General features: G+C 44.7%; 1 protein-coding gene across 1 annotated transcript; it reads left to right on the forward strand.

Annotated features, from left to right (window-relative positions):
* Positions 1–3,699: 3,699 nt before the first annotated feature.
* On the forward strand, positions 3,700–13,397 carry MINAR1 (membrane integral NOTCH2 associated receptor 1). Its single transcript, XM_052660158.1, has 3 exons — positions 3,700–6,000; positions 7,949–8,203; positions 13,200–13,397. The coding sequence occupies exons 1-3, from the start codon at positions 3,700–3,702 to the stop codon at positions 13,395–13,397; spliced, it is 2,754 nt and encodes a 917-aa protein (XP_052516118.1).
* Positions 13,398–27,459: the final 14,062 nt, after the last annotated feature.

Below are 27,459 nucleotides of genomic sequence, written 5' to 3' on the forward strand. Positions count from 1 at the left end.
GGAGAGCTGTGTGGGGAAATGGGGGTTTCCCTGTGACTTGCTCTGGGCAGGAGCAGAGCCTCTCAGGGCTCAACTGCCTTTTCCATACAAGAAAATCCAGGCCACTCATCTCTGCATGTCCCTGCAGACGTTCATGGAGAGAGGGTATAGATTCTCATTGGGAGCGCTGCCTTCAGGATGGAGAGAGAACCCATGGTCCAGAGCAGCTGAAAGTTAACCCCTAAAAAAGACACTGTTCTCCTAGAAAACAGGCTCTCTGTGTGTGTGCTCTCAGTTGTGTCCCACTCTTTGTGACCCCGTGGACTGTAACCCATCAGGCTCCTCTGTCCATGGGATTTCCCAGGCAAGAATACTGGAGTGGGTTGCCATTTCCTTCTCCAGGGAATCTTCCTGACCCAGGGACTGAATCCATGTCTCTTGCCCCTCCTGCACTGGCAGGCGGGTTCTTTATCACTAGCACCACTTGGGAAGCTCCATGGCTGTGTATGGGCCAGGTCAACTTGACAATCTATAAGTCAATCATCAAAATGCCTTTGCTAAGTAGTGACTGGCAAGGTTCTCATGTGTAATTTGATATTTCCTTATAAATCTCAGAAATTGGGTCCATATTTATCCATGAGAAGTTTACTTTCTCTTGTAATGCTTTGTTAAGCTTTTGGCTTGATGTTTTTCATTTTTCCATCCAAGTTTCATTAATGTAGATTTTTCTTTCCACTTCAAAATAAGATTAATTATTGTTTGTATGTGTGTGTCCTAAATCGCTTCAGCCATGTCCAACTCTTTGCAACCCTATGGACTGTAGCTCTCCAGGCTCCTCTGTCCATGGGATTTTCCAGGCAAGAATACTGGGGTAGGTTGCCATGCCCTCCTACAGGGAATCTTCCCAACCCAGGGATCAAACCCGCATCTCTTAACATCTCCTGTGTTGATTTGGTGATGGCAAAAGATAATGTGTGGTCATGGTAGGAATTTTGGAAAAGAAGGAAAATTATGAAGAAAATATTAACATTACCTATAAAAAATAAGAACTGTCATTGAATGGGAAGGGATATGAGGGACTTTGGGGGCAATGGGAACATACTAGATCTTATAGGGGTTTTGCTTTTAACACAGGCACACACATTTGTTACAACTTCAGCAAATACACAAATTTTGTATACTTCATTGTATGTAAATCTTATTAATAAAAGAGAAACTGTAAACAATTGTTGGACTTAGGTTAATTATAGGCACAGTGAAATCTTTAGGAGGAGGTGCACAGATGTTTGCAATTTGTTTTGAAGTGCATTTAAAAAAATAAGATGGCTTCATGAAGGGTAGATGGATAGATACGTGATAAAGCAAATATAGTAAAATGTTAATGGTGGAATCCAGATGGTGGTTATATGAGTGTTCACTGTAAAATTCTTTCAACTTCGCTGTATGTTTGAAAATTTGCATAATAAAATATTGAGAAACAAAGATGACTAATTCAGAATGAAAATCTATATTTGCAATCCGAAGGTAACAGCCATTAACATTTTAGTGTATATTATTTTCTTTCAGTTTCATTTCCAAAAAGATATAATTTTATATAATTAAGATCTTACTACAGATACAGATTCATTTTTACATTTTCACTCAGAATGTCATTCCTCAGTTTTCCTTTGTCATCAAAAGTCTCCAATGTGTAATTTTATAATTAAGATATAATTTACATAAGTAAAACTCACACGTTTTAGCCCACAGTTCTATGAGTTTTGACAAATGCAGAGAGACATGTAGCCACCACTCCAATCAAGATGTGAAAGAGCTCCATCATCCAGAATGGAGTTTTTCCTACACCTTGCTTCACATCCAGTGTCTGGCAACCACGGATCTGTTTTTCAGAATATAATAAAAATGGAACCGTATAATAAGAGGGGCTTCCCTGGTGACTCAATTGATAAAGAATCTGCCTGTAGTGAAGGAGATTCGATCTCCTTCAGGGTTCGATCCCTGAGTCAGGAAGATCCCCTGGAGAAGGAAATGGTAACCCACTCCAGTATCCTTGCCTGGGAAATCCCATGGACAGAGGAGCCTGGCAGGCTACAGTCCATGGATTCACAAGAGTGGACATGACTTAGCGACAAAATCACTACATGATAGGTAGCCTTTTGAGTCTGGCTTCTTTCATTCAAGCACCATACATTTCAGATTCATTCATGTCATTTACTACATGTACTGGTAATTTGTACCTTTTTATTAATGAGTAGTATTCCATTGTAAGGATATACATTAATGTAATTTATTTATTTTGTGGTTGCCCTGGGTCGTTGTTGCTGTGCACAGGCTTTCTCTAGTTGCAATGAGCAGAGTCTATTCTGCATTGTGGTGCACCGGCTTCTCATGGCAGTAACTTCTCTTGTTGCAGAGCACAGTCTCTAGGGCATGGGGGCTCACTAGTTGTGGTGTGGGGGCTTAGTTGCTCCACAGCATGTGAAATCTTTCCGGACCAGGGATCTAACCCATATCCTCTGCATTGATAGGAGGATTCTTATCCACTATACCACCAGGGAAGTCCTACATTAATGTAGTTTTAATGCTTGTAAGAAATCACTGTATATCATAGCGTGCTTTAAGACGCTTACTCCTTGGAAGAAAAGCAGAGACGTTACTTTGCCAACAAAGGTCCATCTAGTCAAGGCTATGGTTTTTCCAGTGGTCACATATGTATGTGAGAGTTGGACTGCAAAGAAAGTTGAGTGCCGAAGAATTGATGCTTTTGAACTGTGGTGTTGGAGAAGACTCCTGAGAGTCCCTTGGACTGCAAGGAGATCCAACCAGTCCATTCTGAAGGAGATCAGCCCTGGGATTTCTTTGGAAGGAATGATGCTAAAGCTGAAACTCCAGTACTTTGGCCACCTCATACGAAGAGTTGACTCATTGGAAAAGACTCTGATGCTGGGAGGGATTGGGAGCAGGAGGAGAAGGGGACCACAGAGGATGGGATGGCTGGATAGCATCACCAACTCGATGGATGTGAGTTTGAGTGAACTCTGGGAGTTGGTGATGGACAGGGAGGCCTGGCGTGCTGTGATTCATGGGGTCGCAAAGAGTTGGACACGACTGAGCGACTGAACTGAACTGAACTGAATATTCAGATATTTAAGATGTTTTATTTTTCATTATTATAATTACCATTGTAATGAGCATCTTTTTTATGACTATAACTATTTAAAAGAATATTTTATTAGAGCATAGCTGATTTGCATTGTTGTGTTTCAGGTGTACAGCAAAGTGAATCAGTTGCACATGTACACAGTGAACATTTTTATGCAAAATCAAAGTCATCCTTAATTTCTTTAGGTAGATTTCCTTTAGTCATTCATAATGTATTTAGGTAGTTCCCCAGAAAGTTGAAAGCCCTTGCCCAGCATCTAAGTGCTAATCAATAGGTTAAGACAAAAATCTAGATTTCCTAGTTTCCAGGACCAGTGTTCCTTGGAAGGGAATTACAATGTGGTATTTTATAAATATTTTTAAAGCATTTACAACATTTCTAAGCATTAAAAAGTCTTTCCTTGCATTTCTTTACGTGGTTCAGGACCAGCTTGACTTAAAACTCCACTGATGTTTCTAATCCTCTTTTCCCCTCCGTACTATTTTTCCATATTATCAGTCCCGCAGAACTGACTCAAAGTTTCCAGTGTCGCCAGCTAGCCTGTGAAATTCTAAGCCATGGAGACCAACCAGGAAACGTCCCTCTTCTTGGTGAAGATCTTGGAGGAATTAGACAGCAAGCAAAATACCGTCTCCTACCAGGACCTCTGCAAATCCCTATGCGCCCGCTTCGATCTGTCCCAGCTCGCGAAACTGAGAAGCGTGCTCTTCTATACGGCCTGTCTTGACCCCAACTTCCCAGCCACGTTATTCAAAGACAAGATGAAATGTGCTGTAAACAACCAGCAGTCCAAGAAAATCATGGTGGCTGCGGACATCGTGACCATATTCAACCTGATCCAGATGAATGGGGGTGCCGCCAAGGAGAAGCTGCCTGGAGGCCGGCAGAAGATGCACAAGAAAGATGCCTCTTTTGAGTCGTGCCGCTCAGACACGGAGATCTGCAGCGCGGCAGAGTGCGAGCCCCTCAACTGTGAGCTGAGTGACCGGCCTTTCAGCCGGGGCTACCCCACCCGCCAGTCATCCAAGTGCAGAAAGGTGGACTGCAAGGACTGTCCACAGTTCATTCCTGCCTCTGAACCTGACTTCCTCCTGGGGGTCAGCAAAGACGTGAAAAACCGGGCAGCTTCCCTGGACAGGCTGCAGGCTCTGGCCCCATACTCGATGGCCAGCCCTCAGCCCTGCGAGATGCAGAGAACCTACTTCCCCATGAACCTCGAGAGTGAGTCCATGTCTGATCAGGACTCCCTGCCTCTCCCCCAGGGCATCAAGCAGACCTTCATCTCCAACGACGAGCCCTTTGTGGTCCAGTCCTGTGTCCAGAAAAGGAACATCTTCAAAGAGGACTTTCACAACCTGATGGCTGTGTCCCCTGGGTTGGCCAGCCCGGCCAACAAGGCCGAGAGCGAGCACAGGAAATCCCAGGGCCGCAAGGAGTCCCACAAGACGCCCTTCCCCCATCACAGCTTTGAGATGCCCTACAGCAGCCAGTACCTGAACCCCGAGTACTCCCCGGTTCCTGACAAGAGGCGGGCAAAGCACGAGAGCTTAGATGACCTTCAAGCCTCCACGTATTTTGGACCCACTCCAGTGATGGGGACCCAGGAGGCCCGGCGCTGTCCTGGCAAATCAGGCAAGCAGACCCCCTGGCCAGCTAAAAGCTGGAGCCTCAACACTGAAGAAGTTCCTGACTTTGAACGGTCCTTTTCCAACAGAAACCCCTCCGAGGAGAAGCTCCGTTATCCAAATTCCAGCAGTCAGACACCCAACTTCCCAACCCCGGACAGATGCCCCGCTTACCTGACACCACAGGATCAACAGCCCATCCTCCCAGTCGGCTACTCAGCAAAGCCCAATGGGCTCAAATCTAAAGAGATCCCATCTCCTGTAGACCTGGAGAAGCATGAACCAGTCAAAAAGTTTAAAGACAAGAGCATCAGCTGCACCAGTGGGCAGCTGAGCTCAGACACCAGCAGCGTGGGCACCCAGACTGACCTGCATGTGCTGGAGCCCAAAAAAGGCAAGGACCTGTGCACTCCCGGGCAGGGCAAGTACAGTGACCGGCATGCCGTGAAGCATTCCGACGATGACTCGGAGGTGGTCAGTGATGACATCAGCGACATCTTCCGGTTTCTTGATGACATGAGCATCAGCGGCTCGACGGGGGTCATGCAGTCATCCTGCTACAACAGCACGGGGTCCCTATCTCAGCTTCACAAGTCGGACTGTGACAGTTCGCCAGAGCACCACCTCACCAGAATCGCCAATGGGCTCCCCAGCGGCCAAGGGGAGAAGGGCAGCCGGCCAGAAAACAGCCACCACTCAGAAGAGGAGCTGAAGACCAGCGTGTGCAAGCTGGTGCTCAGGATCGGGGAGATTGAACGGAAGCTCGAGTCACTGTCGGGTGTGCGTGAGGAGATCTCCCAGGTCCTGGGCAAGCTCAATAAACTAGACCAGAAGATACAGCAGCCCGAGAAGGTGAGCGTGCAGATTGACCTCAATTCTCTGACCAGTGAGGCTCCGTCTGACGAGAGCGCCTCGCCCCGGACGTTCCGTGCCCACAAGGGTGCCCACGGGCCCAAGCTGGAGAACACGGCTGACTGGTGCTGCTCAGATGCCAGTGGGAGCAACAGTGAAAGCCTTCGTGTCCAGGCCTTAAAAAAAAGCCTCTTCACCAGGCCATCTTCCAGGTCCCTGACAGAGGAGAACAGTGCCACAGAATCCAAGATTGCCAGCATCTCCAACTCACCCAGGGACTGGCGCACCATCACTTACTCCAACCGCATGGGCATCAGCGAGGAGGAGATCAAAGAGCGAGGTCCTGGTGACAGTAAAGACTGGCATCGGAAGTCTAAAGAGGTAATGCCCACTTAAGGTCATGTAACTGGGTGACAGCTTTGTTGTTTTTGTCATTGTTTAGTTGCTCAGTCGTGTCTGATTCTGTTTGGCTCCATGGACTGTAGCCTGCCATGCTCTTCTGTCCATAGGATTCTCCAGACAAGAATACTGGAGTGGGTTGCCATCCCTTTCTCCAGGGAATCTTCCCAGCTCAGGGATTGAACCTGGGTCTCCGGCATTGCAGGTAGATTCTTTACCTCTATGCCACCAGGGAAGCCCCAACACTGGAAAAGATTGAAGACAAAAGGAGAATGGGGTGGCAGAGGATGAGATGGCTGGCTAGCCCCCAGAATTAAGGCCTCTTAATTCAAAAGCCTCTGAAAGCTTCCCAGGGGCTTCTTGCTGGTCTCTGATTTCCCTCCTTTAGTCATCTTTGTGCAGAGTAGATACCAGCTTTTATTTTTAAACTATCTTAGGTATACAGATGAACTGTTGGATGAGAACACAAGCAGCTCCTTGGTAGAAGCAGTGGGGGCAAGTGTGGGCAGTGGGTAACTTTCTAAGTCAGAAAAGCTTGCTTGTGTTATGTGCTCAGTTGTGTCCAACTCTTTGCAACCTTCTGGACTGTAGCCCACCAGGCTCCTCTGTCATGGGATTCTCCAGGCAAGAATATTGGACTGGGTACCTATTCCCTTCTCCAGGGAATCTTCCCAACCCAGGGATTGAACCCATATCTCTTACATCTCCTGCATTGGCAGGCAGGTTCTTTGCCACTGGCACCACCTGGAAAACCCCATAGTGTTTGTATCCATCCCTTTTATAAAGCTTGGAGTGCCTTCTCCTTAGTGGTGTGACTTTGCCAAATGTGGCTTTGAAAAGTGATCAAGATAGTCCTCTGCCCTTGAGGAACTCACAGTCCAGTGGAGGAGACAGACAGACAGATGGACAGGCCATCATAGTTCAGTGGGACAGTGCTGGCTATGAGCTCCATACACAGTCTGAAGGGGTCTCATAGGTGGGCACTGACCTGGTCTTGGTGGGTCAGGGAGTGCTTCCTGGAGGAAGTGACATGTGTGCAGAGATCTGAGGGCCTGAAGTTAGAAGGTATCAGAAGACCTGTGTTATAACAGGGTTCATGGAGAGCAGAGCCCCAGGTTCATAACTAGGGACTGAGAGCATCAGTGATGCCAGCGGTGTCAGGCAGGTTCCTGCCTCCACAGTGTGGTCCAGACTGTTCCCTGTCTTGAAGGCTGAGCAGATGTTCCTGAAAACCAGTGGAGGCTCTGACCATGTCCTTTCCGACTTGGCTTCTTCCATCCAAAGAAGCAGGGTGTCATCCGTGATTTCGGCCAGTTCCTTGGAGAAAACACCCATATCTCTTACTCCTCAGGACCAGGTGGAAATTGGTAATAGAAAGAGGGGGCAGGGACTTCCCTGGTGATCCACTGGTTAAGACTGTGCTTCCAATGCAAGTGGCATGGGTTTGATACCTGGTTGGGGAGCTAAGATTTTGTCATACCAGATAGTGTGGCAGAAATAAGAAAGAAGGAAGGAGAGAAAGAGGGGGCGGTACTATGCAGTGGTTAAGCAAGGCTTTTCTGAAGCCAGATGCTAAATTTAAATTCCAGCTCCCTGCCATTAGCAGCTGTGCTCCCTGGAGTAAATTACTGAGGCTTTCTGGTCTCCTTTTCCTTACCAGAATAATGTGTGTTAATAGTAGTAGCCATGGCGTGAAGATTAGATAAAATTGTCTCTTTCTGGCACAGAAATGTTGGGTCATATGAGTAGTATTAATGTTGTAAGCTTTTCCTAGTAAATATCCCCCAATACAGGCAATCCTTCTATTTGCTCATGAATAACTGCATGTTGCTACCTGGGCAGCACCTAGTGATGAAAAGCTGGGGTCTGCCCAGTGTGACATCTGACCACATCTGTGTGGCCTCCTGGACTTCTCTGTGCCCCTCTGCAGGCAGACAGGCAGTATGACATCCCCCCGCAGCACCGCCTGCCCAAGCAGCCCAAGGACGGCTTCCTGGTGGAGCAGGTGTTCAGCCCTCACCCCTACCCCGCCTCTCTCAAGGCCCACATGAAGAGCAACCCTCTGTACACGGACATGCGGCTCACGGAGCTGGCAGAGGTGAAGCGGGGCCAGCCTTCCTGGACCATCGAGGAGTATGCACGCAATTCGGGTGACAAGGGCAAGCTGACAGCCCTGGACCTGCAGGTGAGCCTCTCTGCCCAGGGTGGGGTGAGGTAGGGGAAGCCTGGCCACACCCCAGTGGATGCAGAAATGGATGAAGGATGCCCTAGCCACTCACTCCCTCCCCTTCAGCTCCCTTGGTCCCCACCATGGGACACTGAACCTGAATACATTATAAGGCAGAGATGTGTAACCAGGGGATTGCTATGTTGCTTATTGGCTTGTAAACATTTAGCAACAGGAATGCTTCATTCGTGGATTGACCTTGGCCATCAATTTGCTAACGTTGCGTTTAAGACTCTGTACCAAGAGCAGATTCTCATGCTTGCTCCTAAGACTTGAGCCCAACTGGTTAATGGAACACAAGCCTGATTTCTCCTTCCACATGTAGCCCGTGGGATAAGCATGTTGGTGGGAGCCAAGCTATGGATTATGTTTCCGTACGGAGCAGCCCCAGGTAAGCACCACCCCTGGAAACTCTGTGAATGCAGTTGTGGCTAGAGGGTGTGTTTGCTGTTCAACCACAGGCAGGGCTGGGTTTTGGCCACACTTGCATCTTGGTGGTTCCATCCACGCTGCGTCTCTCTGTGTGTCTGCATCATCTTGGGAGCAGGGAAGCACCTTGCCTTCACCTGCTGGTTAGATCTGTGGGCGGCGAGGTCATTGTCTTATTGCTGCCAGTCACGTACTTCCAGGTCCCTGAATGCCCCCACCACTTAAAGGGCAGCTGGGGAGATGCTGGTGGAGGCTGGTATGGCAAGGTATCCCTTGACATTGCCTCGCTCTGAAGCCAAGAGTCTGCAGGAAGGGCAGTAAGGTGGTGAGAAAAGGAATGTGTTTTCCCACAGTGCAGGTTCTCATCCAGGGTTCCTTTGCTGTGCAGCCTGGAACATTCACCTGTTTGAGCTGTGGTCCCCTCACCTGTTAACTGTCCATGATAATGTGTAACTTGTGGTGGTGTTGTGAGACATGAGAAGAATGTATTTAAAGTACCTGGCATTAATCAGGGACTGAAAAGGTATTTAGGCTGATGAAAGGATGCTGAAATCAATCAACTCTGTATGGTGTTTTTTAAAACAGTTTATTTATTTATTTTGGGCTGTGCTGGGTCCTTGTTGCCGCACAAGCTTTTCTTCAGTTGTGGTGAGCGGGGGCTACTCTCTAGCTGCAGTGTGCAGGCTTCTCATTGTGGTGGCTTTTCTTGTGGAGCCTGAAGTCTAGGATATGCGGGCTTCAGTAGTTGAGATGCGTGGGCTTTAGAGCACAGGCTCAGTAGTTGGGGCACACGGGCTCTGTTGCTCTGCACATATGGGATCTTCCCGAACCAGGGATTGAACCCATGTCTCTTGCATTATCAGGTGGATTCTTTGCCACTGAGACACCAGGGAAGCCCCTGTGTGGTGCTTTTTTACCACAGTCTCTCATGCAACGTGCAGTGGCTTGCAGGCAGGAGTGATGACATTCATCTCAAGCAGGTAAATGAGGAAATTGAGGCCCAAGAAACTCAAGAATTTGCTGCAGGTCCAACAAGTCTGAATTCCTGTCAGACTCTCTAGCAAGAAGACTTCTGTTCTTTCCGCTTATGTTGCCTCATCACCATTTCATTTTTCCGGTGGTGAGAGTATAGAGGGGCTTCGTGTCACTAAAGTGACCACAATGACATTTGTTTATGTTGGTCCCTAACTGACAGCAGTTATGGGGAGGAGCATCTCTGGCCAAATCCTAAGAGTCAGGTGGGTGGTGCTATCAGGATGACCCTGGGGATATCGTGGCCCCTGTCCCCTCCTGCACCTTGTGTCCACATGCCTGCTGCTTATCACTTGACCCTTCAGGCCACGTCCTCTCCTGTCACCACCCTGCTGGCAAGCAGGCTGTATAGGATTCTTTTCTCCTGGAGGTGGTCCTAACACTTTGCCGTGGGTACCACATTGTGCTCTTTGAGTATCAGGATGCCACGAATCAGGGAAGACCTGGAGGTATGAATGACTCACCTGGAGGAATAATCAGTGTCTCACCAGTATAATGGGGTAACCTTGACATGGTCAGTTAACTGAATGAATCATAGATTGAGAAACATCTTTTTAATGTCTGGAAGGCTGAGTCTGAGAGAAGTGCTCTTACAGATATATGTGATTTTGAAGTGCCAATATTTATAAGCACCAACAGTGAAATTATGAAAAGTTGAAGATCTTTAGAGAGCTTCAGGTGACATCACTTTCAAAAGTAGAGGATAATATATCTAGTCTCACAAAATGTAAGACAGCAAGGAGTTTCATAGCCTTTTGAGGGTGTTTGCAGCAAAGTAGAATAGGTATCGGGAACTTGGTAAAGGCAGAAAGGCACCACCCTCCTAGTTTCCATCTCTTTGCAGAGACCCAGATACTGTCTTAGGGCAGCCTCGGCATCTGGACCATCTTCTTTCTGTCTCTTGGCTTCGAGATATAAATTCACCAGCAATGGCACCTTGAGGATACAGCAAAGATACCGTTTCCATTTCCAGTGTTCAGCAGGTGTAATTGTCAATCAAAGATGCTCCCTGGGTCCCGTGAAAACTTGGCATCACCTCTCTGCTACTGGGTGTCATGAGAGCTTGCAGTTATTGAAAAAAACTAATTACAAATAGTTTATTTCACTGACTGAATCGCAGTACATAAAGCAAATCTACCCAGGAAAGGGCTTCCCGGTTGGTTCAATGATAAAGAATCTGCCTGCCAATGCAGGAGACATGGGTTCGATCCCTGGGTTGGGAAGATCCTGTGAAAGAGGAAATGGCAAGCCACTCCAGTATTCTTGCCTGGGAAATCCCATGGGTAGAGGAGCCTGGTGGGCTACAGTCCGTGGGGTCACAAAAGAATGGGACATGACTTAGTGACTAAACAACAGCTGAATAGACTAGAACAAAGGTTGGCAAACTCTCCTCTAAAGGGCCAGAGAGAAACTACCTTAAGACCCAGCAGTCCTTACAATCTCCGTCATCACAACTGCTCGGTTCAGTTCAGTCTCTCAGTCGTGTCCGACTCTTTGCGACTCCATGGACTGCAGCACCCTAGGCTTCAACTGGTCAGCTCTGCCCATAATAGTCTTGAGCAGCCATGGACAATCTGTGTTAAATAAATGACTGGACATGGTTGTGTCTTGATAAAACATTCTTTTTTGATGCTGAGATTTGAATTTCCTATGATTTTCACATATCCCTGACTTTCATTTTTCTTTTCTTTTTTTTTTCAGTGATTAAAAAAATGTGAGGACCATTCTTAATTTGTACGCTGTACAGAGGCAGGTGTTGGGCTGAATTTAGCTCCTGGGCTGGCGTCTGCTGGCCCCAGGACTAGAAGGCCATTAGTAGCAGGAGAGCAATAGAGATGCCAGAGGGGTTCACGGTGTGTGGACTGTCAGCATCCCATCAGGAAGCAGCTGGCGGACTCATGGAAGGATGGGAATGGGAGGAGGGGACTGCTGGCATCAGTGTAGGTGGGGTTTAAAGCCCAGCAAGCACCCAGGGACCAGCATGAGTGAGAGGCTGATGCTGCCCTTGGATCTGAAGGCCCAAAGATGGGAGCTATTTCTGAAACCCACCAGGACCCACAGCTGTGAAAGCAGGTGCCAGATAGAAATGTAGTCCATCAGAGAGGGATCCTGAGGACTGGTGCTCCACCAACTGAACTCACCAGTGTGTGTGTTACTCACTCAGTCGTGTCCGACTCTTTGTGGCCCCATGGACTGTAGCCTGCCAGGCTCCCCTGTCCATGGGATTCTCCAGGCAAGAATACTGGAGTGGGTAGCCATTCCCTTCTCTGGGGATCTTCCCGGCCTAGCGATTGAACCCATGTCTCCTGCATTGCAGGCAGATTCTTTACCATCTGAGCCACCAGGGAACCCACCAGGGATGCATCCATATGAACCAAGATCTGGGTGGGGTTGAGGGGTGCAGAGCAAGGTGGAGAAGAACAGAGAACTGCTCTGGAAGGACAGGTGGACAATGACTAACGTGGGTGAGAAAATCATCAATATTCCAGTAACCTGGAACCACTGAGGTTTTTTTTTTTTTAAGTTTTGGAAGCATTTGTTTTGTAATTCTCTCTCTCTCTGTGTACATAATTTGTAACACACCCCTCTTTATCAGCATTGACCAATCTGAGGACATCTTCAAAATGGATATTTTGCTTGTGTTTCAGAGATTTAGGAGACCTCAACTTGGAATCGCAATGTGTTGCCGCTTTTATGTGCCACTCACATTATTAAATGCTTGCTGTAAAATGAGAACACTGCTTTTCTTTATGAAAATAGATTATAGCCATCCACGGAGAACAGGATTCATGGGCAACACAGGTTAAATACAATATTTCTCTCGCAGACAATCGTTAATCTCAGGGAGACCAGGAGACAGAATGTCAGGGAGGGGCCACCCACTGGGGATGCCACACCTGGCCTGGGGGTGGTCTGCCGCCAGTCTGTAGACCTGGCCTTTGAGCAGTGGCCTGACCTGCTTAGACAGATGTTTGAGATGGAAATATTTTATGTTTTGTTTGAGCTGCTTCTGTGGGAGGTGCCTTTGATTTTTCAGTAGAGGCTTTTTCTGAAGAACTGGAAAGTGAATCAGAGTAATAGAACAGCCTTTCTTCAAACGGCTCTGTTCTTAAGGACTGTAAGTGGAGAATATCTGTCAGTGACCCTCCCTGCTTCCCCGACAGTGAGGCCAGCCTGTTCTTGGCTGTGCACCCTTGAAGTGTAGACTCTCACTTGTCTCGGCCCTGTTTTGCTTGTCCCCAGAAAACCTCTGGGTTTTCCTGTGTCGAGACCATCATGACCTTTGTAGTAAGAGGGGACAGGTGCAATCTGGGGTGTGCAGGACCCCGAGTCCTTGGTGGTCCATCTCAGGAGGGGCTGGTGGGCAGCTTGGACACCGCTGCCAGTTGCAGACACCTTCAAGGTGCTTCAAGCACCAGTTGAGATGCTTCAAGGATGATGAACCTGTTTACAAATATTCACCATCTTTCTAACATCTTCTCTTCACTTTTAGACTCAAGAATCTTTAAATCCAAACAACTTAGAGTATTGGATGGAAGACATTTATACCCCGGGCTACGACTCATTGCTAAAACGGAAAGAAGCCGAATTCAGACGAGCCAAGGTCTGCAAGATAGCGGCTCTGATTGCTGCGGCTGCGTGCACAGTCATTCTGGTGATCGTCGTGCCCATCTGCACGATGAAATCATGAGCTGCTGGAGGCGTTGTTGCCAATGGCTCGTGACCTCTGACATCTTTCTCTGTAGTCTAAAATCACGTGGCAGGTCAGGCACCACTTGTTGAAACAGAAATCGTGGAGGCTTTTCTGCAAATGGTGATGATGGTCTTCAGAAAATATTCATTCTAGAAAGATGTCTGCCTACCTACTAGCTTTGACTTAATGACACAGATGAATTTTAAGAAGTGCAATATCTTTTCCTACTGAAAGAATGTAATGGATGACCAGTAGATACAAACTGAATTCCAGGCAAAAAAAAAAATAATTAAAAAGAGGAAGATTAATTGGTTGGATTCTTTCCATTCATGGTGGAGAATATGCTATAGAGGAGATGGTTAATACATACTTCTTTAAAGGAAAGCTAAGAGAGAGCAAGGTGAGAAAGAAAAGCCTGGGTTCTCTCTTCCTTCATGTTCCTAGACCATTGCAGGTGAAGTAACAGGGTATGTTTCCACAGGGGGTTACTGTTTACTTCTCTGCTGACTGTAATCAAGGGCTACTGACTTTTCATACTTGCCCTTCAGTCATCATGATGCTCTTTGTTGCAGATCTTCATGGAAACATTCCGGACCTTCTTCCTGGTGCCCAGGGTAGGAAGGTACTGGACTGCCAAGTCAGCCATGGCATGAAGTGACCTCTTTGCTTAATAGGCCAAGGTCTTCAGGCTAGGAGACCTTTCAGTGGCCACCCCAAGCCACGGGAGGGCTGCTCGCTAATGATGTATGCTCAACATCTGAAAGTCAAGGTATCCCAAAGGACCTCCCATTCTTGCCTTGGTGTGTGGGTCATCTCTTCCATCTTCTATCTCCTGGTAGTACGGATCCTCCACCTTTTACCATGAGTTGATTTTGGAACTTGTCCTTGTGCCTTGAGTAGAGACAATGGCAGAACTTTGACCTTTTAACTATAAACCGTGGTTGCTGTGCACCAATAACACCAGCCATTTCCAATGGCTTTAAAAAGATTTTGAAAGCTTGCCGATAATATGATAAAGGCTCTGAGGTGTTCTCAACTACTCCAGCACCTACTCCATAGTTTCAGATATTTGTCAGCAGTGCAAAAAAATAATGATCTATTTAACCATTTAGCTATCTATCTATCTATCTATCTATATGTCTATCTAAATACCTGATTTTGGTTTATTGTCTTCTCTGTTAATTAACTTGAGAGCAAGATTTCTCCCGTGTAAGGAAGCCGTTGTCATTCATGAGAATTTGATCTCAGTTTCCACCTGTTGAATGGTGCTTTGACATAAGTGGACAGAAAGAATCCTTTTCAGTGTCAGATCCTAATGTCTTGTTATAGGTTAAAGAAAAACAATGGACAAAAACTAGCTACCTTAATTCTTCCAAGAACAAAGTGGAATATAAATAAATGTTGGTAGTAAGAATCCTGTCACTCCAGTGAAAGAAAAGTGAAATTGTTAGTCACTCAGCTACATCCAACTCTGGGATCCCATGAACTCTAGCCTGCCAGGCTCCTCTGTCCATGGAATTCTCCAGGCAAGAATACTGGAGTGGGTGGCCATTCCTTCTCCAGGGGATCTTCCTGACCCAGGGATTGAACCCAGGTCTCCCGCATTGCAGGCAGATTCTTTACTGTCTGAGTCTCCAGGGAAGCCCAATGATAGAATAAATTCCTAAAAGGGAGTTTGGGAAGCATCTCAGATTTTAAAGCAATAGGAATTCAGCATCCATCCTAAAATCTTCCAAATACTGCTTAGCTTGCTGTGTCTAATTCTCTTGTTCCCCCAAAGGGGAGTCAGAACATTTTGTGTTGTTAATAAATATAGGATGGATGCTCTCATCTGTAGTAAACCTTCGTTTTTAGAGGTCTTCATGTTCTCTATTTATAGTCTCATGTTTATGTATAGATTTTCAGCTAGGTGACTGAAATTTAAGCCTTAGTACGGAAACCTGAGGATTTATAATTGAAAATGAAAAATATATTAATATATATTACTGTCTATTGTCAGAATTTAGTCTTTTGGTGCTCTGTTTTGGGTTGGGCACATTAAATAAGGTTGTTTCTTTCAGCCCCAAGGGGATTCTAGATTAATACCCTCTGCAGTTGTGGGTTCCCAAGTCTCCTCCCAGAAATCACCCTAGCCCTGACGCTCTCCCCTTTATCACAGGTTAAGCCACGAGAGCAGCAGAGGTAGGTAGGTTGCCAACCTCTTGCCCTGTGATTTGCAGAGAAGTCGAGATGCAGTCACCCAGGCTAAGAAAAATTTGTCAAATCCCATTCGGACTCCTTCATTTGCCAGGTAGGATAATGCCGGATCGACCAAACCACTATGGCCACTGCCCTTGGGTGAGTTTCTTCTTAAAGGGCCCTCTTTGGGTCACGTGCCTAGCTCCCTGGGGAGGGTGTGAGTATAAGCACCCTCCCAACGCATAAAAGTGAAGAATTTTCTCCTACACTTTTCATATCTGGGGAGGTAGTCAAAGAAATTTAGTCTTGCTCTAAGTCCAGCATAGCTTTAAAATTCGGCTCCACTCATTGCTGCATCATGGAAACATCCAGACCTGGTCACCCCCCTGGGAGACCACACAGCAGTGACCCCCAGGCAAGGGGGTTTCCTCTGGAAAGCGATTGTCCTTAGCTTGGTAGCCCTGAGTCTGGTGTCAAGTTATGCACTTTTGCCATGGCGTGAAGCCTGATGGATGCTTGGAGTCTTGGGGTCTAGAGAATGTGAAGTTCATAGTTGGCTTCTTTCTCTCCATTGATCCCAAGCTTGTTACACTTTCTTTCCCTGGACCTCTAGACTCACTCCAGCTCCTCCATCCCTCTGTTTGCAGAAAGGGTCAAGACCAGAGTCTGGATGGGAATGAAGCATCTACCCATTCCTCTAAAATTTGCCTCTCATCTCCTGCTGCTATGAGCTCCCTGTGGGCGACCTAGAGTCAGGCCTGACTTCTGTAGTAGGCAACAGCCTCTACCACCGTATCTGGCATATTTTGATGAAGTACCATTTCTTGTGCCTAAACTGAAGATCATTATATTATAAAAATTCACTTCGGTTCTCTTGCATTTTAAAGAAATGAACCATGGGACATTATCAAGGGATTATTTTAAAATTAGATCTCTTTATCCAAATAAAGTCATAATCATCACATCCTCTTTTTCAGTCTGCATTTGCTCTGAACACAGCCTTGCAGAGAAGCAAAGTGTATTTCCCAGCGCACAATTTTCAGATATTTTATGCCAATACCTTCTTTAAATGGAAAATACAGTAACGCAAATCATACTTGTATCACCCATTACTAGCTGATCATAAATTGTTAGTATTTTAGGGCATGCAGCTATGTGGTTTGTATCTGCAAGGCTGGCTTAATAGATGTGCTGAAAGTCACTGTTTGGAACCTGCATAAGCTCTGATACCCTTATTGGATTCATGGCAGTGCTGTCTTTGTTTATAGTTTATCAGTTTAAGAGCACGGCACCTCCTTTTTCTTAACAAAAAAAAGCTCTGCCAAGAATACACAATTCTGTTAAGTGGTATAAAAATGTGTGAACGTTGAAATCCAACCTGTTTCATATTATAACCAGCCTGCAAGAAGATTGTGCTCAATTGTGTGAATACCAAATCAGAGTTTACTGTGTGTTGTACCTTGGAAATTTGTATTTAAAGGCAACAATGTTAATAATAGTTGGTATAACAGGGGAAAGGGTATTCGATATTTATTAACAAGGAGAAATGCAACAAACTTCCTTATTTATGCCTTATGAATACAGGGGTGTGAAATATTAGGTGAAGTTTTATGTGCATGACTCTGAACTTTAGAGTCTAAAGGAGTGGGGATCCTCGAAGGCAGGGACTGTCTTTTCTATGTTTGTTCTGTAAAGCTCTCAGCGCACTCTTGGTGCTTGATCAATGTTATATAATACCAATAACTAAGCACATTTTTAGATCTTTTTTCAAATGGCTTGTGTAAAATTTGGTCAACGTATAATGGTTGGTTTGAAGCTATCATGTAAAATCTGCCTCTCCAAATATAATCGAGAATAAACTGGAAATGATAAAGTAGCATGCTGTGAGGTTTTGTTATATGCATGAATTATGAGCAGTTAGTTTCATGCACAAATCATACATGACTGGCTGAACGCTTTGTCACAAATGGAACACATGCATGTAATTAGCATCCTGATTGAAAAAAAAGAAACAAAACAGGACATACAAACACCCCAGAAACCTCCCTCAAGCCCCCTTCCAGTAAAAATCTCACAAAGAAGAATGACTATCCTGACTTTTCAAAATTAATTTTTATTGGCAATATAGTTGCTTTACAATGTTGTGTTAGTTTCTGCTGTACAGCGAAGTGACTCAGCTATCCATATGTGTGCATGCATGCTAAGTTGATTCAGTCGTGTCAGACTCCTTGTGACACGAAGAATACTGGAGTGGGTTGCATGCCCTCCTCCCAGGGCATCTTCCCAACCCAGGGATTGAACCCGTGTCTCTTATATATCCTGCATTGGCAGGTGGTTCTTTACCACTAGTGCCACCTGGGAAGCCCATATGTATGCATATATCCCCTCTTATTTGCATTTCTTTTCCATTTAGGTCAACACAGAGCATTGAGTAGAGTTCCCTGTGCTATACAGTAGATTCTCATTGGTTATCTATTTTATACATAACATCAGTAGTGTATGTATGTCAATCCCAGTCTCCTAATTCCTCCCACTACCCCTGTTCCCCTTAATACTCATATATTTGTCCTCTATGTCTGTGTCTCTATTTCTGCTTTGCAAATAAGATCATCTATACTATTTACTCAGTGGACATGAGTCTGAGTGAACTCCAGGAGTTGGTGATGGACAGGGAGGCCTGGCGTGCTGCGATTCATGGGGTCGCAAAGAGTCGGACACGACTGAGCGACTGAACTGAACTGATACTATTTACCAGGTATCTCAGTGGTAAAGAGTATGCCTGCCAGTGCAAGAGATATGGGTTCAATCCCTGAGTGGGGAGATCCTTGGAGGTTGAAATGGCCATCCACTCCAGTATTCTTGCCTGGGAAATCCAATGGACAGAGAAACCAGGTAGGCTACAGTCCATGGGGTTGGAAAGAGTTGGATATGACTGAGCACTCATGTGTGCAAGCGTGCGCACACACACACAGACACATACTCTTTTTCCCGGGCATGTATTTGTTTGTCCTGTTTTCAAGGTTTGTGTGAATGCATTCATGCAGTATGTACTCTGTGTCACTCAACATAATATTGTAAAAAAAAATCCACGCTGTGGTGTGTGTCTGTAGTTTTCTCCTGCTCATTGCACTGACTGATTGCAAACATAGCACAACTTATTTATTCATTCTGGACTTCCCAGGTGGCGCTAGTAATAAAGAACACATCTGTCTTTGCAGAACACATAAGAGATGCAGGTTCAGTCCCTGGGGTCGAGAAGACCCACTAGAGGTGGGCATGGCAACCCACTGAAGTATTCTTGTCTGGAGAATCCCATAGATGGAGAAACTTTGCAGGCTGTAGTCCGTTGAGTCACAATGAGTTGGACACAACTGAAGCGACTTAGTTCTCATTATGTTCATTTATTCATTCTACTGTTGATGGACATTTGGGTAGCTTCCAGTTTGTGGCTATGAATATGCTTGTATGTGTCTTTTGGTGAGTGCTCTTGTTCAGTTGCCAAGTCATGTCCAACTCAAGACCCCATGAACCGTAGCATGCCAGGCTTCCCTGTCCATCACCAACTCCTGGAGTTTACTCAAACACATGTTCATTGAGTCGGTGATGCCATCCAACCAACTCATCCTCTGTCACCCGCTTCTCCTCCTACCCCCAATCCCTCCCAGCATCAGGGTCTTTTCAAATGAGTCAGTTCTTCACATCAGGTGGCCAAAATATTGGAGTTTCAGCTTCAGCATCAGTCCTTCCAATGAACATTCAGGACTGATTTCCTTTAGGATGAACTGGTTGGATCTCCTTGCAGTCCAAAGGACTCTCAAGAATCTTCTCCAACACCACAGTTCAAAAGCATCAGTTCTTCATCGCTCAGTTTTCTTTGTAGTCCAACTTGCACATCCATACATGACTACTGGAAAAACCATAGCCTTGACTAGATGGACCTTAGTCAGCAAAGTAATGTCTCTGCTTTTGAATATGCTATCTAGGTTGGTCATAACTTTCCTTCCAAGGAGTAAGCATCTTTTAATTTCATGGCTGCAATCACCATCTGCAGTGATTTTGGAGCCCAGAAAAATAAAGTCAGCCACTGTTTCCACTGTTTGCCCATCTATTTGCCATGAAGTGATGGGACCAGATGCCATGATCTTTGTTTTCTGAATGTTGAGCTTTAAGCCAACTTCCTCACTCTCCTCTTTCACTTTCATCAAGAGGCTCTTTAGTTCTTCTTCACTTTCTGCCATAAGGGTGGTATCATCTGCATATCTAAGGTTATTGATATTTCTCCTGGCAGTCTTGATTCCAGCTGGTGCTTCATCCAGCCCAGCATTTCTCATGATGTACTCTGCATATAAGTTAAATAAGCAGAGTGACAATATACAGCCTTGATGTACTCCTTTCCTGATTTGGAACCAGTCTGTTGTTCCATGTCCATTTCTAGCTGTTGCTTCCTAATCTGCATACAGATGCCTCAAGAAGCGGGTCAGGTGGTCTGGTATACCAAGGAGTAAAATTGCTGAATCATGAGATGTTCTTATGCTCTGCCAAACACTGCCAGACACTGCCAAAAAGTTTTCCAACACAGTTCTACCAACCTACAGCCCCATCACCAGTATATGTATGGGAGTTCCAGTTGCTCTACATCCTACTAAAAATGGATATTTTCCATCTCTCATTTGAGCCGTTCTGTTCAGTGTGTAGTGGTATCACACTGTGTATTTAGTTTGTGTTTTTATGGTCACTGATAAGACTTGCTATCTTTTTGTGTGTTTATTGACCATTTGGATTTCATATTTTGGAGTGCCTGTCCATATTTTTTCCAGGTTTTGTTCTACTTTTGTCTTTTTTCTTACTAATTTGTAGACCTCTGCAAATTCTGGAAATGAGTCATTTGTCATATATATATCAGAAATATGATTTTCCATTCTGTGAGCTGAATTTTCTACTCTCTTAATGGTGTCTTTTTGATCAATAGAAGTTCTGTATTTTAATATAGAAATGTATCATTTTCTTCTGTTATGACTGGCAATTTGAGTCCTGTTTGAGAAATCTTTACAGACTCCAGTGTCCCGAACATGATGTATGCTTTCTTTAAGAAACTTTATTGTTTTATATTTCATGATAATATGTGTACTCCTTTTTAAAAATTTTTTATTTTATATTGGAATATAATTCTTTAACAATAATTTGATAGTTTCACGTATAGAGCAAAGTGATTCAGTTATACATATACGTGTATCTATTGTTTTTCAAATTCTTTTCCCATTTAGGTTGTTGCAGAATATTGAGCAGAATTCCCTGTGCTATGCAATAGGTGTTTGTTGGTTATTTATTTTAAATATAGCAGTGTGTACATGTTCATCGCAAACTCCCTAACTATCCCTTCCTTGTGATAACCATGAGTTTGTTCTCTAAGCCTATGAGTCTGTTTCTGTTTTGTAAAATAAGTTCATTGCAATATCATACAATATTTCTCTTTCTCTGTCTCACTTAATTCACTCAGTATGACAATCTCTAGGTCCATCCATGGTGCTGCAAATGGTATTATTAATAATGTATTCCCTTTGGAATTGATATTCATACCTGATATGAGGTCGAGAGTTAAGTTTTTTCCTCCCTGTTTGTATATCCATTGATTGATGCCACTTATTAGAAAGATCATCTTTCCCCTTTGACATTAGTCCATTGAAAGCATATATGGTTTTCTGGACCTTCTATTCTGCTTCATTCATCTAGTCATCTGTTCTTGTGTAATAACATCAACATCATTTTTTTCATCCTGGAGACATTAGGCATTCCTGGCCATGAAGTAAATGAATAATAGCTTACTTGGGCAGAAGTCTGAGCTTGCAAAATCATATAATATCATTGAGAATGGTGAAGAGATAATTCACCTAGCTTCTTTCATCTCCTTCTGCCACTCACAGAGTCACTGAGTTCCCTGCTTGAGTCATTAAAGAAAACTGATTAAACATGGGTCACAGCACATTGGAAAAAGCAATTAATATCTTGACACCTAAACACCAAAAGAAGTCTCTGATGAAATCTTGGAGAATATTAGAGTAATTATACCATACTGGGTATAAGAATGCTTTTTCTAGTTTTACAATAAAATATGAATTCAGATCCACAAATCCAAAGTTTGCATATAGACAGACTGGACCTGGATTGAATTTTGCTAAGTGTTCTAAAAAAGTGAATTAAGAAAATAATAGAGGTAATCTTGTAGGGGGAAATGTTTACCCTCCCTAAGAGGACAAATCAATTGTAATATGCTGTTGTAAGTCTTTTTAATCTGACATTCATTTAGAGTCCTCCCTGGAAAGTACTAGCAAAAGTCAATACTTAGTTAACTTACTTTACACTATCAAATGTATCTTTTTAAAAAGCAGGCACTGCTCTTTTTTTTGTCTTTTTAAAATGTTTTAAATCAATTTATTTTAATCGGAGGCTAATTAAAATATTGTGGTGGCTTTTGCCATACATCAACACGAATCAGCCACGGGTGCACACGTGTGCCCCCATCCTGAACCCCTCCTCGTACCTCCCTCTCTGCTCCATCCCTTTGGATTGTCCCAGAGCACCGGCTTTGAGAGCCCTGTAAAAAGCAGACACTACTTTTGGTGACTGCTGTTGTTGTTCAGTCGCCAAGTCACCAGTATCTGAAAGCCTTAGAACTCAGGTTTTGCAACAGGGTCCCACTGGCTTTCTCCATCATGAGCCTGAATTACTGAGATCTTGCTCTACCTGGAATTAGTTTTATGTCTTCACTAGTTTTTGTAATGAAAAGAAGGGAGAGAAGGTACACATAACTTCACATAGAAGTGATAATAAAGGGAGCCTTCCCTGGTGGTCCAGTGGTTAAGGATCTACATTCCAGTGCAGGGGGACATGGGTTCAATCCCTGGTCTGGGAACAAAGATACCACATGCCACAGGGCAACTAATCCTGCCTGCCTCAACTACTGAGCCTGCACAGCCCCACAAAGATCCAGTGCAGCCAAAATAAAATTAAGAAAAGAAGTGATAGTATGTTATATGAAAAATTACCAGTATCTGAAAGCAGAAAAACATTGGAGTTTCTGGCTGGAACCAACTACTGTGTTTCAACCCATGCAAACACAGTTGCTTTGCTGTCTCAAAATTGACTTCAGCTTGTCACAGTCTTTGAAATTCCTGAAAGATTCATTAAATCCTGGACACAAAATTATTGTTAGAAATCAGCAGTGCAAGTGTGGTTAATTACAATACAGTTTCCTTTCACTTGTCAAGGAAAGCACTTAATAAATTATTCCTAATAAGTTACTGAGTGGTTATCCTGCTAATAGAAGAACTGTGGATAATATTTTCATGCTGGTTACTCACAGTCGTGTTCTACATTTTAATGATTTTTGTATAATTTCAGAAGTCCCAAAGAGGGAGCCTTTCCCAGTTCACTTTCTCTGGGACCAATGCTGTTTGATCTGGGATGTCTCAGCCAGTCTAAATTAGCATTTTGTTGCTTTATTATTAAAGTTCAGTTTTCTCATTAGCAATGTATATGTGACCTATATACCTCTTTCTTATTCAATCTTTTTTCTACCCTTCGGTTTATTCATTTATTTCTTTAGTCAACTGATATGTATTAAGAAACTTGCATGTGCAAGATAGTGGCTTTCCTGGTGGCTCAGCAGTAGAGAATCTGCCTGCAATTCAGGAGATGTAGGAGACACAGGTTTGATCCTTGGGTTGGGAAGATCCCCTGGAGGAGGGCATGGCAAACTACTCTAGTATTCTTGCCTGGGAAATCCCATGGACAGAGAAACCTGGCAGGCTACCATCTGTGGGGTCAAAAAGAGTTGGACAGAACTGAAGCAGCTTAGCACACATAGCACAGCACATGGTTCCAAGACGCAACAGTATTTTGTACGTATTATTTTCATGCTTAATAAGTAATTGTTGAGTCAATGAGTGAACACATGAGTGCATGAAAGTTTTAGATCTGATGTCTTGGAACTTCCATTCTAATGAATATGTAGATAGCAATCAAGTGAGCAAATACAATAATTTCCAACAGCTATAGGCGTAATGAAGAAAGCTTTTTCAACTCAGAGAGGAACAGAGGTGCTGCTTGAGTTAGAGTAGCCAGGGAAGGGTTCCTGAGGATGTGGTGAGTGGAGAACTGAGGATGAACATTTCTGATAGAGGGAACATGCAGTGCAGAGGAAAGCCAGGGTGGCTTGAACTTGGTGAAATAGGCTAGGGAATTCTGTCCAAGTGGAGATCAGTGAAATAGGCAGAGGCTAGATTGTGGAGGGATTATTGGCCACAGTAAGGACTTTTGGTTTTATTTTCGGTATAATGGGGAGCATGGAAAGGTTGCAAGCAGAGAGATGACCTAATCCATAATCTGACTGATATAATTTTATTTTGTTTAATTAGAGGATAATTAGTTTACAATATTGTGATGGTTTCTGCCATATATCAGCGTGAATCAGCCACTGGTATACATAGGTCCCCTTCTTCTTGGACCTCCCTCCCTCCTCCCACCCCATCCCACCCCTCTAGGTTGTCACAGAGCACTGGCTTCGGGTTCCCTGCATCATACATCAAATTCCCGTTGGCTATCTACTTCACACATAGCAATGTGTATTCTAAAGGAAGCCAACCCCAAATATTCACTGGAAGGACTGATGCTGAAGCTCCGATACTTCGGCCACCTGATGCAAACAGCTGACACATTGGAAAAGACCCTGAAGATGGGAAAGGTTGAAGGCAGAAAGAGAAGAAGGCAATAGAAGAAGAGACGGTTGGATGGCATCAATGATTCAGTGGACATGAGTTTGAACAAACTCCAGGAGACAGTGAAGGACAGGGAGGCCTGGCGTGCTGCTGTTCATGGGGTCTCAAAGAGTCAGACACGGTTTAGCGACTGAACAACAACAGCAATGTATATTCTGATTGATATTTTTTAAGAGCTCACTTTGGCTGCAGGGTGAAGACTGGACCACACGGAAGCAAGGCTGGAAACAAGGAGACTGGTCAGGAGATGCTGTTGCTCTAGGGTGAGGGAGTGGAGGTGGAAAGGACTGAGCTTGTGTCTGTAGATGCAGCTGACCAGACTTGCTGAGAAGGGGGTGAGAGAATGACATGCGTGGGTCCTGGACGACAGCTGAATTTTCAGCTCCTGGAGCAGGGTAAGTGATAGTGCTGTTGAACTGGTTGGAGAAGACTTTAGGAAGAACAGTTTGGGGGTAGGGGATGGTACCTAAGGCTCTATGTGGGGCATATTCCATTTGAGATTTTCTCCATCTGGTTCTTACAGGGTGAAATTTGACACTTGAGATTCAGTGGCTTGATACCTGCTTACCTCTTCCTCCATTTTCTTTCTTTTTTTTTTTTTTAAGATTTTTTGATGTGGACCATTGTTAAAGTCTTTATTAAATTTGTTACAATAGTGCTTCTGTTTTTTTCTTTCTTTATGTTTTGGTTTTTGTGCCACGAGTTATGTGGGATCTTAGCTCCTCAACCAGGGATCAAGTTGACAGTCCCTGCATTGGGTGGCAAAGTCTTAACCACTGGTCCACTAGGGAATTTCCTTGAGAACTGCGTTTTATATAAGATCAAGGGCTTCAAGATCTAAACTCTTGGAAGTCACTGTCTACACCCATCACTTATCTCAGTCCATTAGTAGAACTTGTCATTGTTGTTGTTTAGTCACTAAGTCGCGTCTGACTCTGTGGACCCCATGGATTGTAGCCCACCAGGCTCCTCTGTCCATGGGATTTCCCAGGCAAGAATACTGGAGTGGGTTGCCATTTCCTCCTCCAGGGATCTTTCGGACCCAGGGATCGAATTTGTCTCCCGTGTCTCTGCATTAATCGGCAGGTGGATTCACTAAATGACCTGGAAAGCTAGAGCTTGCCATTATGCAGACATAATTATTTAATACTAGAATGAAATCTCCAAAACACTGTAGTTTCAGCACCCAGAACAGTCAGTGCTAAGCCCAGAGGACTTCAGTGAATATTTCTGGAAAGAATGAATGGATGATTTCTTCACATTTGCATTAAAAATGAAAAATCATACAAATTGCCTTTTTTTAAAAAAGAAAGGAACCTACTATGAAAAGGATGTTAATAATGTGGGGTTGGAATGCTCAGTGAACTTACAAAATCCTGAGGCTAGACTTCCGTAAATTAGCTGGAACATCCTCTATTTGTAAAAGAAAAGCATAAGATAAGATTTTAAAAAATGATACATGTAGTAATTATAATGGTCCTTTCCATAAACACAGCATGACGAAATCTACAGTTTCACTCTGTTGTTAACATAGTTTTCTCTGTATTCCAAGGCTGAGATTTTAGTTTCAAGAAAGTGTCTTGTGTTAGGCTCTCAGGAAACAGACGAGGGGACAGAGATTTGTTTGCAGGGTTGACTGGGAAGTGCCTGTAGGGTCAGCAGCCTGGAGGAAGGGGAACTGATCAGGAGGAGGTGGTGGGCCACGGGTCAGCTGCAGCAGAGGCCACTCAAGGGGGACTCTGAAGGTGGTGTCCTACCTTGACACAAGGGGCTGGTCTTCAGCAGCGGGCTGCCTCTGCTGGAATGGAGTTCAGAGACATTGCCTTTGGGAGGCTTCCCGGGTGACTCAGTGGTAAAGAATACTCCTGCCAGTGCAGGAGATTCAGGAGGCATGGGTTCGATCCCTGGGTCAGGAAGATCCCCTGGAGGAGGGTGTGGCTACCCATTCCAGTATTCTTGCCTGGAGAATCCCATGGACAGAGTAGCCTGGTGGGCTGCAGTCCACAGGGTCTCACTGAGCACGCATGCATGCCTCTGGGGAAATAGTTTGTCTTTGAAAGAGAAGCCTTTCATCACTTGAAAGTGACTCCCAGAGAGCAGCTCACCTGGGAGCCTCAGTCACTGATGCTGTAGCACCCAGAGGGGGGGCTGCGATTTCCCTGCTGGAGCCAGGATCTAGGGCACCTGCCGTTGACTGTGTCAGCCTCACTTGCAAATCTGTGAGATACACACAACCATGCCACCTCAGGCCGACTCTGGATTATGACAAGCCTGTTCAAATGATGCTGGTACACGTGTCATCTGGAAAACCACTCAGCTGGAGAGGCAGCCAAGGGCTTTGGTCCCTTTAGAGGACACGAAGTTCCACTCGCTTCTCATTCTGTATGATGCCACTTGAAAGCTGATGACTTTCCTTTCAGGGGACCTGAATGTGACACTAGCTTGGCTCTCAAGGGCCTAAACCACTTGGGGTCAGTTTGTAATGGAAATTAAAACAGAAAAAAGGAATTGATTTTCCTGGTGTTGCACAGTTTTCAAAGACAGAAAGAAAGCAAGAAAATCAAAGGAGGAGATATGAATGTGTGTATGTGTAGGAAATGGATTTCCTGAGGTGTAGATGAGCAAAGAATAAATCATTGGGGAAGAAATAAGAAGCAGAGACATCACTTTGCTGACAAAGTTCTGTATAATCAAAGCTATGGTTTTTCCAGTAGTCATGTACGGATGTGAGAGTTGGACCATAAAGAAGACTGAGCCCCAGAGAATTGATGCTTTTGAACTGTGGTGCTGGAGAAGACTCATGAGAGTCCCTTGGACAGCAAGGAGATAGAACCAGTCAATCCTAAAGGAAATCAAGCCTGAATATTCACTGGAAGGACTGATGCTGCAGTGGAAGCTCCAATACTTTGGACACCTGATGGCGAAGAGCTGAGTTATTGGAAAAGACCCTGATGCTGGGAAAGATTGAAGGCAGGAGGAGAAAAGGACAACAAAGGATGAGATGGTTGGATGGCATCACCGACTTGATGGACATGAGTTTGAGCAAACTCTGGGAGTTGGTGATGGACAGGGAAGCCTGGCATGCTGCAGTCCATAGGGTTGCAAAG

This window comes from Budorcas taxicolor, chromosome 21, assembly GCF_023091745.1.
Source record: "Budorcas taxicolor isolate Tak-1 chromosome 21, Takin1.1, whole genome shotgun sequence".
Lineage (NCBI taxonomy): Eukaryota > Metazoa > Chordata > Mammalia > Artiodactyla > Bovidae > Budorcas > Budorcas taxicolor.

What these genes read in the sequence shown, in the direction of transcription:
- MINAR1 (XM_052660158.1), top strand. Translation starts at nt 3,700, where the DNA reads ATGGAGACCAACCAGGAAACGTCCCTCTTCTTGGTGAAGATCTTGGAG. An exon ending in GGCATCGGAAGTCTAAAGAG is followed by an intron (nt 6,001 to 7,948) that starts GTAATGCCCACT and finishes GCCCCTCTGCAG; the next exon opens with GCAGACAGGCAGTATGACAT. An exon ending in TGACAGCCCTGGACCTGCAG is followed by an intron (nt 8,204 to 13,199) that starts GTGAGCCTCTCT and finishes CTTCACTTTTAG; the next exon opens with ACTCAAGAATCTTTAAATCC.